Raw genomic sequence first — 12,516 nt, 5'->3', positions numbered from 1 at the left:
ACCTTTTGGGGTTTTATGGAGGCTTCATTACATAGGTGTGATGGATTAAATCATTGGTCTTTGGCGATTGATTCAATCTCCAGTCCCTTTCCCCTCTGTGGAAGGGAGAAAGGGGAGAAAGTTCCCAGGGCCCCATCATTACCCAATCTGCTGTTATGTTTGATTTATTATAGATAACCTGTCAGCCTGGATCTCTCTTCACAGACTGTGTACACATGTCTACACATAAGGATCTGGATTATCTCAGGATCCCACCTCCTCTGCTCCCCCCCCCCCGCAACCCTCCATCCCTTCTCTGACACTTTTCAGTCCCTCCATTTCATTTGTGCTCCTCTCAGCCCCATGCCTGACTTTGGTGCCCACTGAGTTCTTTTAGAAACATTCCACATTCAGGGATATGAAATCCTTGGTGAGGTCTGTCAAGGATTGGAATAGGGTGCTGGGCTGATCCTCCTTCCTGAACCCCTGTGCAGTCTGGGAGGCTGATGCTAACATGCAAACCTTTTTCTTTTTTACTTCTCCAGGCAAAGGGATATTGGGAAAGATTCTGGAGTAGAGTGTTAAGATTTAAGAGTATTCTTTGAATATTTGCACCATGATGGGCCTTGGAGGTGCCTTGAGGGTGGTGCTTTGAGTGGAGTAGTTATCAGGAAATTGTGGATTTTAAGGAAGTCAGGAAAGAAGAGATCACTGACAATTCAACAATTCAGGGTAAGCTCCTAAAGGACTCTTTCTGGCTACTTAATGCCCAGAAGCCAACCCCTCACCTCTTATCAAAGCTATAGGCCACTAGGTGCCAATGAGGTTCATGTAGCATCAGATCTATCTATGCTTTTCCTTAATGTGGGGATTTGGGGTACAGAATTTAAGGAAGCACCAAAAACACTCAGTAATCAAGATAAATATTTTAATGTATTATCTTAAAAATAAAAATGATGAACCAAATCTCCCCCTCCCCCCAATCCATGATGAACAAAACTGTCAAATTATGCCTCCTCTTCACCCCTGTCTCCCTCACCATCACCACCACCACCACCACCACCACCACCAGCTCGGAAAGTTTCCTCCAAGCGATACCTGTACCAGGTATTGTATTGCTGGCTCGAGCCGTGGGGCTTCATTATACTACTACCACCAGGGAACCTTTTGCTCTTTACCCAAGTCCAGCCTCTCCACTCCTCAAAATCCCGGGCACACAAGACGAAAGCCACTCCCACCGCCATTCCAAGTTGGCCCAAGCCAATCCCGCTCTCTCCGAAAACAGCCTTGGTGTTCCCTGTCTATAGTGGCGCCCCCTCCCAACCTCGGGGACGTAAAGCCGATGTCGCTCCTATCTGGGCGTCCCAACAGAGCATCACCCCGCTTCCCCACCCTCCAAATGCTTTACTCTGAGCCGCGCCCACATCGGCCCGCCTCTGGTCCAGCCCGTGCCGACCCTGGTTTCAGCTCCGGGAAGGGGACATCAGTGGAGACTTGGGTGGGGAAGCTTAGCTCCCTCGCGCCGCTGAAGGTCAGTGCGCACAGTCTGGTCACCCGCCGCTGCAACACCGGGCTCCAGGACCACATTTCCTAGACTTCTCGGCGGTGTCCGCGACGCTCTCGTGGCCTGCAGATCTCATTGGCCCTCGGCAGAGAAACTGGTGAAACTCGCGGTCTGGGCACCTTAACAACGGGCTCCTAAATTTGGCTGTAAAAGAGGTGCAGATGTGAGAGTCACCCTGCCATGGAGAAGCCCACGCCCTCCTCCTCTCCACCCCAAGACTACACTCTCCAGAGGCCTCTGCGGCCACTTCCGCCCTCTCTTCCGCTCGCCCCTTAGCGTGAGGAGTTGGCGTAACAGGAACACTTCCGGCCGGTGGAGTCCGCCCATTAGGCTGGTTGGCAACGGTGTAGACAACTGTGTTCGGGTCCTTCTCACACCTCTGCTCTTGGTTCCCGAGCTTCAGCCTCAGAATCGGTAACGTGCACCCCGCGTTCCGTGAGTGCCCAATAGTCACTGCCTCGTCCACTCAGCACGTCCCCATGCTTGTCCCGGTTTTACTCACGAGGACACAGTCTGCCTTAGGGACAAACCCTTACTCCACTGCTGGAGAATATGGGCTTCACTCTCTGGCCAGAGCTTGGGGCTGAGCTTGAGGGTGCTCCGTCACCCTGGGCCCTTTCTCCAGGAGGCTAGATGGGAATTGGCTTGTGGTGGTGAATTCTGTGACACTCCCAATCCCCAGTAGTGGGGCTCTGGAGCACACCCCGCCTGCACATGGGAGGGGTTTTCCAACTAGGCATGCTCTTTTTTCTCTTCACATCCTCAGATCTGCCTTCTGAGACTTTGCCCTTCTTCAGGGAGAGCACTCAGGAGATCAGGAAAATGGCCACGGGGCTCCTGAAAGCCAAAAAAGAGGTGAGAATTTCCGTAAAATTCCATCTTGGCTGTCAAGAGGATGAATCCATTCCCCTTTCTTGCTCTGGAGGCTGCCTTGTTGGTATTGGGCAAAGCTCTTTCCTGGTGCTGGAGGAGTGGCTTACATGGAGTTTCCCTCAACATTTCTTTCTGCTCCATCCATACTTCAGTCATCCTCAAAGTAGTTAATTGTGAACAACACACATGGAGCAATTTAAATAAAAATACAGGGACATCCAGGCTTAATTGTCCAGTGATAAGGATGAAAGGCAGGGACAGCAGAGTAGACTGCGGCCTGAAGTGGCTAGGGAGGACTTCCAGGAGAAGTAGGGCTGTTTGAACTACCCCTGCGAGTCTGGTACATTGGAGAATTGGTGAAGACATACCAGTGGGAGGGCAAGAAGAATGGTTAGTCTGAGGCTGGGCCACTGGGCACACTGCCCTTAACACAGTGTGGGAAGATCGTATTTTAGGTTGATTTTTAAATAATGTACTGGTGAAGATACAGACTATCTTCACCAGTACATGATATAGTCTAACCTGAATTTTACATTTGAGAGCATTTTCAGCATCTGGCAATGGGGAGATTTCACCAAAAATTCTGGATTGCTTGCCTCTCAGAAAATAAACTGCACTCTACTTTGGCGTCAGGGAATTTGAGCTGAACAGTGTCTGCATCATTTGGACAGGTCCTGCACAGTCTATTTGCTGTAGTTTCCATAGTATCCTCCATACTGAGGTTGAAACCATTGAAATCTAACGTTTTGCCTGTCTCTGTAATTTTTATTACCTGCCTGGCCCCAGAAGGATTTTTATTTTCCACCTCTCTGAGTCTGGGTGGCCAGGTCAAGTGCCAGGCTGAGGAGTGTAGACTTTGTCTTTGAGTAAGATGGATTTTTTTTTTTTTTTTTTTTTTTTTTGCGGTACGCGGGCCTCTCACTGTTGTGACCTCTCCCGTTACGGAGCACAGGCTCCGGGCGCGCAGGCTCAGCGGCCATGGCTCACGGGCCCAACCGCTCCGCGGCGTGTGGGATCTTCCCGCACCGGGGCACGAACCCGTGTCCCCTGCATCGGCAGGCGGACTCTCAACCACCGCGCCACCAGGGAAGCCAAGTAAGATGGATTTTGAAGAATGTTGAGAAGGGATTTGACATAGGAAATCAGAGCTATAGGCACATAGGCACTTAAGGGGAAATTTTCTAACCCCTGAGAATGGTGACTATGATGAGTTTGACTTAATTGAATAGGACTGATATTTATTGAGCACCAACACAGTTGCCAGGCTTGTTTACTATCATTTTGATATGCACTAACTTTGTTATTTCAGATCTGCCTTCGTTGTCTTGATTTCTTGTTTTTTTAAATAAATTTATTTATTTTAATTATTTATTTTTGGCTGAGTTGGGTCCTCATTGCTGTGCACGGGCCCTCTCTAGTTGCGGTGAGTGGGGGCTGCTCCTCCCCATGGTGCACGGGCCCCTCACTGTGGTGGCTTCTCTTGTTGCGGAGCATGGGCTCTAGAGTGCAGGCTCAGTAGTTGTGGTGCACGGGCTTAGTTGCTCGGCGGCACGTGGGATCCTCCCGGACCAGGGATCGAACCCGTGTCCCCTTCACTGGCAGGCGGATTCTTAACCACTGCACCACCAGGGAAGCCTTCTTGGTTTATTCTTAATCCTGGTCTCCATGTTAGAGATTTACAATTTCCTAGGCATTATCAGAACAACTTTGAGAGTTCTGCATTTCTTATTTGTAAAATATTATATTCATCTGAAAAGTGTTAGTACCAAGAATGCATGGGAAATCTGGGGCATTTCCTAAGGTAACATTGAATCTTTTGTGTGTACTTTCTTCCCCACTTATAATGTTACTAGGGAAGCATTCTGATTTTCTGGGAAAAGCCAGAAATTTGTGTGAGCTGACTTTTCCTGCTCTTAATACTTTAAAAAAGAAAAAAGAAGAAAAAGCATTATGAAAACTTGACGAAAGTGCACAAGCATTTGAATTGTGTAAGTTGTTTAAGATGAAACCTGTGTGCCTAGAGGAGTACCTGGCACACATGATATGTTTGGTGCATGGAGGAACCACACCTTAAAGAAATTAATTTGAAGGAACTAATAAGTAACAAGGGAGTTTCTGTTTGTTTTGATATGTTATTTGGGGCATGTAATTAACCACATATTTCAGGGGGTTTGAGGAGGATTTCCAGGTACTCTAATATGCATGACCTCTGAATTACATGCAACAATTTAAGCAAATATACAGTAGGATATTAGCTATCACTGCCTGAGAGGGTAAAGTAGAATTTGTAACAAATGAATTGGGCTGGCAGGAACATGATGTTACTAATTCTTAGTATTTTCTCCTTGATTCCATTGAACAAATTTGCTGAATGTTTACTGTTTGCAGAACTCTTGATAGACTACATTCAGTGATGTATAAAGCACAGCCTGCACACTTATGAGTCTTGCATTTTATTTTTAGATTTCTCTATCATTGGGATTTGGTCAATTTTATATACATACACACACACACCCCTACATACATACATTTTGATAGACCTTAATGATAAGATCGTATTGTATTAAAGCTAGTGACATTATATCTACTCAGACCCATTTTTTAATAGATGAAGGAACAACCAACATTTATCCAACTGAAAGCGATTTCTATAATAGTGCTTTTTTTTTTTTAACATCTTTATTGGGGTATAATTGCTTTACAATGGTGTGTTAGTTTCTGCTTTATAACAAAGTGAATCAGTCATACATAAACATATGTTCCCATATGTCTTCCCTCTTGTGTCTCCCTCCCTCCCACCCTCCCTATCCCACCCCTCCAGGCACACAAAGCACCGAGCCAATATCCCTGTGCCATGCGGCTGCTTCCCACTAGCTATCTACCTTACTACGTTTGTTAGTGTGTATATGTCCATGACTCTCTCTCGCCCTGTCACAGCTCACCCTTCCCCCTCCCCATAACCTCAAGTCCGTTCTCTAGGAGGTCTGCGTCTTTATTCCTGCCTTACCCCTAGGTTCTTCATGACATTTTTTTTTTCTTAAATTCCATATATATGTGTTAGCATACGGTATTTGTCTTTCTCTTTCTGACTTACTTCACTCTGTATGACAGACTCTAGGTCTATCCACTTCATTACAAATAGCTCAATTTCGTTTCTTTTTATGGCTGAGTAATATTCCATTGTATATATGTGCCACATCTTCTTTATCCTATAATAGTGCTTTGACTGAATGATCCAATCCACTAATTCTCAATTTGGGGGAACATTTAACTTGTTCCCAATATTTAACTGTTGCAAATAATGCTTCTGTGGTCAGCTTTGTGCATGAAATTCTTTTATAGATTTGTATTTATTCTCAAAACTAAAATATGACAAAGTGAGTAGAAATAAATATTTTGAAGCAATGAGCACTCACACCGGTTGGAGCTTTGGAACCCTGCTTGTTCTAAAACATGTGATCCTATCCATTATTTCTTCCTTTTTTGAGATTCCTTTCTTCCATCACCATGTTTCACTTTACATTGTGCAGTTTTTTTGTTTTTGTTACACTGTGCAGTGTTACATTCCCAGGGTAGACCTACCAGTGCAGATCTTCTTCTCTCATGTGAACGTTCACAATAATGTCCTGATTTGTTTCCCCATGTTGATATGTTCCTTTGCTACCCATTGCATCTGTAATCCTCACGTCCCCCAAACATTACAGTAACATCACTTTTCTGTTCAGAAGTCTTCCTTCAGTGTCTCAACAACAGTGTCTTAGATCTTCAGGGCAGTCTTCACTTCAAATGTGTTCTGTTTATGACATCATGTTCTGACTATTCATTCTGAAAATGTGTTTATTGCCAGCACAGTGGAGTAATCTCATATACACCTTTAATTTAGATTAAATTCACTTTTTAGGCACTTGGCTGGAAAAAGAGAGAAAAATAACTATTCAAGTCATTCAAATAAATCTCCTCTATCACCTAATGACTTCATGCCTGGGAGGCAGTGAGAAATGGGAGGACTGAATCTGTGGCTGTGTGAATCTCTCTTAGGCGTTTGTGACAGCATGAGCATCTTGGCAATCAATTAACCTTGATCTCAAGGTTAATATTACTTGCAAAGTATTTTTCATATAACATGACTCCTTTATCAATGTATAGGTTAGCCTTTGCTTCATAAAAAACTACCCAAAACTTACTGACTTAAAACAAAATAATTTAGGGACTTACCTGGTGGTCCAGTGGTTAAGACTCCATGCTCCCAATGCAGGGGGCCTGGGTTCCATTCCTGGTCAGGGAACTAGATCCCGCATGCTGCAATAAAAGTTCCCGCATATCGCAGCTAAAAGATCCCACATGCTGCAACGAAGGTCCCGAGTGCTGCGACTAAGACCCTGTATAGCCAAATAACTAAATAAATATTTAAAAAGAAAAAATAATTTATTAGCACACAATTTGATAGGTCAGCATTTTGAGCTGGGCACAGATGGATGTTTTGCAGGTTTCACTTGTGCTCTTGTTGCTGCAGTCAGCTGGTGGTTTGACTGGGGCTGGGTGACTATCCATGCATGACAGTTACCAAGCTGGTTGTCTCAGGTGTGTTGGTTTTTCTTGGTTCTTTTCCATGTAGGCTTGGGTTTGTTCTAGAGACTCTGCTTAGGCTTGATCAAATGATGGTCTTGGGTTTCCCTACACAGCAAGAGAGAGGACAACCCCAATGGACAAGCACGTTTTAAGCCTCAGCTCGTGTTATGTTTGCTAATGTCCCTTTGATCAAAGTGCAGAGTTGTGGAAGGGACTAACACAAGGGTGTAGATATAGGGAGATGTTATACAGTGGGGTTCATTACTGTAACTACCCTCTGGTCCCAGTGATCCATGTCCTTCCCTTGTGCAAGATAAACTCACCCCCTCCCAGGATCCCCAGAAGTTTCATCCTCAAAGTCCAGTATCATATGCATATCAGTCTGGATGTGGCTAAGGCTTCTTCAGTGAAACTCTTTTTGAGTCAGAGATGTATACTAAAAAGACAATTTATTTGTTTCCCTCTACCCCCAACTACCCACCTAGCACACAGTGGTGAGACATGGACAGGAAAACTGCAATATACACTCCCATTCAAAAAGGGAAGGAGTTGGAGGCACATAGGAGGCCTCTTCATTTTGAACTCTCTCCATCCCTTTTAGTAAAGCTGATATGACTTCTTTAGAGTATATATATATATTTTTTAATTTATTTATTTTTTATTTATATATTTTTGGCTGCGTTGGGCCTTTGTTGCTGTGCGTGGTCTTTCCCTAGTTGTGGCGAGCAGAGGCTGCTCTTTGTTGCAGTGCGCGGGCTTCTCATTGCAGTGTCTTCTCTTGTTGCAGAGCATGGGCTCTAGGCACGTGGTCTTCAGTAGTTGTGGGGCACAGGCTCAGTAGTTGTGGCTCATGGGCTCTAGAGCACACCCTCAGTAGTTGTGGCTTTCGGGCTTAGTTGCTCCGTGGCATGTGGGATCTTCCCGGACCAGGGCTCGAACCCATGTCCCCTGCATTGGCAGGTAGAGTCTTAACCACTGTGCCACCAGGAAAGCCGTGATATAACTTCTTTAAAAACTCTTTGGGTTTCCCATGTATCAGATTATATTACTCTATTAAACAAAAAGCTACAATCACATTTCCTTTCCAGATAGGCCTCTAATCTTTGGGCAGGGTGCCAGTGCTATGGGACAATACCTGTAAGAATCTCAGAAGCCCTTTTGTCTACTAGGTATCACCTTAACAATTTCAGAGGTCATAACATTTGGGTCTTTTAGCCAAACTCTTGATCTTTACCCTGAGGCCATTTCTTATTTTGAGACTCTTGTTGGCTGGAGAGACTGGAGATGTAAAACAGTTTTATTTTCCAACCCAGCAAGTCCTGGCTTGTCTGTATTTCCTCTAAATTATGCTTGTGAATTGCTTAGTTGTTTCTTTAACTCTTCTCTTTCTATACATTATCATGTATAGAAGCTAGGTAGAAGCATCCGACTGAAGCTTTTAACAGGCTTTCAGGAGATCTGTTTAGTCAGATGTGAAAATTCATTAGGTATTTTTTCTTTATTCTAAATTAGTCCCCCAGACTGCTAGCTATGTTGCTACTCAGTGGGAGAGCTTTGAAATGGATCATCCAGTTAGTGTTTACCATACCCTCCCTACATGCATGGGTCTCAGACAAAGAAACCATGAATCTTTCTAGAGCTGCAGGAATACCAGTTGTATTAAACTTGTTGAAATGATGTAGGTTGGTCTGTAATGTAGCTCCTTTGTCAGAGATTTTCAAGGTATGTGTGTGTGTGTTTATTCTGAGGAGGATCTATAAGATCATATCACTACAGGGACTGGGCAGGAACTTGAATGAGTGAATAGTCTTTTTCTCTCTAACATTTAATTATGAACAGCTTCAAACATAAAGAAAAAAATACAAAGACTTGTACATTGATATTCACATACCCACCACCTAGATTCAATGATGAGTATTTTGCAACATGTGCTTTACCACCTGTCTATTCACATGTGTAGTCCTCTACCATCAGTTCAAGGGTAGTATTCAAATATTGCCTTAAATGCACAATAGAGGACAGAGTTTTATATTCCTTTGACCTTTCAGACTTTCTGTAGGCTGCTACAACCTGCCTGCTCTCTTTCCCAACTAGCCACTTTTCATTCTTTATTCCCTCCCATCTCACATGCCTTGTCTGGAGTACCTAGCCTTCCACGCTCCTTCATCCTTTGAATCCTGCCTAGCCTTTAAGACCAAGATCATACTGCCCTCTCATGAAACCATTTCTGATCTCTGTATCCTACAGTGACCTCTCCCTCTCCAGATTCCTCTGACCCAGTGATTTGCAACGATGACTATACACAGGAGCCCTTAAAAGTATAAAAGCCTTATCCCTGAAGAGTCTGATTTTATTGATTTGTGGTGGGACCCAAGAATCCGTAATTTAAAACACCACACAGAGGGCTTCCCTGGTGGTGCAGTGGTTGAGAGTCCGCCTGCCGATGCGGGGCACGCGGGTTCGTGCCCCTGTCCGGGAAGATCCCACATGCTGCGGATCGGCTGTGCCTGTGAGCCATGGCCGCTGAGCTTGCGCGTCCGGAGCCTGTGCTCCGCGACGGGAGAGGCCACAACAGTGAGAGGCCCGCGTACCGCAAAAAAAAAAAAAAAAAAAAAAAAAACACAAAAAAACACCACACAGAGAATTCCCTGGCAATCCAGTGGTTAGGACTTGGCATTTTCACTGCCGAGGGCGTGGGTTCAGCCCCTGGTTGGGGAACTAAGATCCTGAAAGCTGCGTGGCATGGACAAAAACAAAACAAAAACCCAAAAAACAAACAAAAAAAAACCCCTCACCACACACTTACTGTGTGGAGCAGTCAGTTGTCTGAGTCCTTACATTTATCAACTCATGTGATGCTCAGCACAACCTGGGAGATAAACACTGTTATTCTTAGTTCAGAGAAGAAGAAACTGAGGTGCTGAGAGGTTAACTAATTTGCCTAAGGGTACACTAGCTGGGGACAGATAGGTTCCAAATCCAGGCAGAGTGTTTTGAATCCAGGCTCTTCACCACCATCCACTTCCATTCCTCAGGCCTGAGCAGTGCAAGTGGCAGTGTGAGGGAGGGGAAGGAGTGAGCCCTGCCTGAAGTATACATAATGGTGGGTTATTCATCCCCTGCCCCAGAGGCTGAGCTGCTTCATGTAGAACATAAATGCTTAGACCAAGTAGTCTCTGAAATTCTTCGAACTCAGCAAGAGAATTATTCTTTTAATGTAGTGTGCATGATGTCTTCCTGCTTAGATTTAAAGCTCCCAATGGGAAAGAACTTTTGCTTTTATCCCCCATAGCAGTGAGCCTAGCATGTTGACAGTGATAGGTGCACAATGATGCTGGCTGGATAGAGATGGGAGAGTAATGGTCTTTGAACTATTGGCACAAAGGTCATGTATGGGAGGAGAAAAATTCTTTTTTTCATTGGCTGTAAATTAGACACAAGACATATTCACAAGAGAAAAACAATCGGAAATTTATTAACATGTGCATCATGCATACACATGGGAGTACTCAGTGATGGGTAACTCAAAAGGGGTGGTTAGAACTTGAGCTTATATAGCATCTTAACAAAATAGCAATAACTATAGAGAAGTGACAAGACAAAGGAAAAGGACTTTGAGTTTCTAGGCAGCAAATTGTGGGAAGGTTAATAATATATGGGGGAACTAATGGAAGATAAGGGCTAGTTAGTGAAGGTTTGCTATGTAGATTTCTCTGGTGCCTATCCCTGGGCTGATAAGGGTCTAGAGTTGTATCTGGTGATTAATTTCTGTCCTCCTGGTAGAGAGGGGAAGGGGGACACCTTTGCAAATTTATGTTCTGCTTTTAGGCAAATGGGAGAGGGCAGAGAGCTTTTCTTGTGTCTGCTTATTAATTGCCTTCAGCTCAAAATAATCCTTATGCCAAAGTGGCATATTTTAGAGTGGTATATTCTGTTACCCTTTATTCATCATCCATAGTAAGGTCTAGAAATCTTCTCTACCTCCTCAGGGATGCCTTTTGATCTCTCATCCTGAGGTGTGGACAAGGCAGACTCCTGGATGAGCAGAGGTGTGTTTTGTGTTAAAAGGCATTCATGGCGTTCGGGGATGTGGCTGTGGACTTCACCCAGGAGGAGTGGAGGCTGTTGAGCCCCGCTCAGAGGACCTTGCACAGGGAGGTGATGCTGGAGACTTATAACCACTTGGTCTCACTAGGTAAGAATGGCTTCCCATAGCACTTAAAGTCTGGCTCACGGTATTTTCTATATGTCACAAAGAAAGGCTACTCACAAAGCAGCTTTGTCTTAGGGTTGGGCTTCAAAACAAAAATTTACCTTTTTCCTCAGGTGGATCTGGATTCAGTAGAGTTGAAAGCAGGTAGATTTATTCATATTGTGTATGCCACTCTGCATTTTTTTTCTTACTTTATCTTGCCCCAAACCCAGGAGATTTTCATTCACTGTGTTAATATGCTGTTTTTCTGATTGGAGTCACCTTTTCTTACTCAACCCTTCTACTGCAGAGAGTTCACTATTCATAGGTCCTCTGTATCACCCTCTGGGTTTCCCTCTCCATTTTGTCTCTGAGTTCTGGAATGGCCCCTTGAGCTCATAACCAAGAGTCTCCTTTTTTTCTTTCCTTATGAGCAGAAATTCCATTTTGCAAACCAAAACTCATTTCTCAGCTGGAGCGAGGGGAAGAGCCCTGGATAGAGGAGAGGCAACGTCCGCTGAGTCTTTGTCCAGGTGAGTGTGACACAGGGTAGTTGGAACCGTCTGCAGCATGGCAGGTAGGGAAGGATGAGGCATCTCTCAGGTACTGGGAGGAAGCTCTTTTCTAGGCCCCTAGGTCCCTGGTAAGGCTGCCTGGCATGACCTCTTTTCCAGAATATCATCTTCAGTTAAGGGAGGGACTTTCCTGGTTTCTTTGTTGCATCCCTCCACCAGGAAGCCTCCCTTCCTCTCACTTCGCATTGTTTTCTGCGGAGGATACTTGTGACCAGTTCAGTCTGCTGCCATTTTCAGAAGTGGGCTTCATCCTATTTATTTTTGACTTGATATTTGGAAATTACTTCAAAATTACAGAAAATTTGCAAAAATAAAAATAGTACAAAGAACATTCTTATGTCCTCTACACATACACAAATATGTATAAATATATATGGCATATATATTTTTATAAAATGGTATCATAAAATCACCTACTAATATTTCACCCAGTTTGCTTTATCATTGGCTTGTGTGTCTCTTGTGTGCATGCTCTCCCTTCTCCCTCCACCATACGTATGTGTATGTATTTATGTATATGTTTATGTATATATATTTGTGTGTACCTATATATGTAGGTTCATATGTGGATGTATGTTAAAAGATTTTCTAAGAATGGTGATATTCTCATATAACCACAGTACAGTTATCAACTTCAGTAAACTTAACTTCAACACAATAATTTTATCTAATACCTATCATCTACCTCTCATAATCATCAGTAGACACAGTAATATTTTTTCCTCTCCAGAACATGGCCCAGTAGTGCATTTACGTGGCATATC

At 44.1% G+C, this 12,516-nt stretch overlaps 1 protein-coding gene across 1 annotated transcript in view; it reads left to right on the top strand.

Moving 5' to 3' along the window:
- Nucleotides 1-1,706: 1,706 nt before the first annotated feature.
- ZNF875 (zinc finger protein 875) overlaps nucleotides 1,707-12,516 on the top strand; it is a 72,261-nt gene continuing 61,451 nt past the window's right edge. Inside the window, 4 exon segments of the mRNA XM_030874629.3 lie at nucleotides 1,707-1,957; nucleotides 2,310-2,398; nucleotides 11,054-11,180; nucleotides 11,615-11,710. Coding sequence (XP_030730489.2) covers nucleotides 2,366-2,398; nucleotides 11,054-11,180; nucleotides 11,615-11,710 — 256 coding nt within the window. The 5' untranslated portion in view covers nucleotides 1,707-1,957; nucleotides 2,310-2,365.

The sequence above is a fragment of the Globicephala melas genome, chromosome 19 (genome assembly GCF_963455315.2).
Source record: "Globicephala melas chromosome 19, mGloMel1.2, whole genome shotgun sequence".
NCBI lineage: Eukaryota > Metazoa > Chordata > Mammalia > Artiodactyla > Delphinidae > Globicephala > Globicephala melas.
The sequence above is the reverse complement of the archived record's forward strand: the minus strand, read 5'-3'. Positions and strand labels throughout refer to the sequence as shown.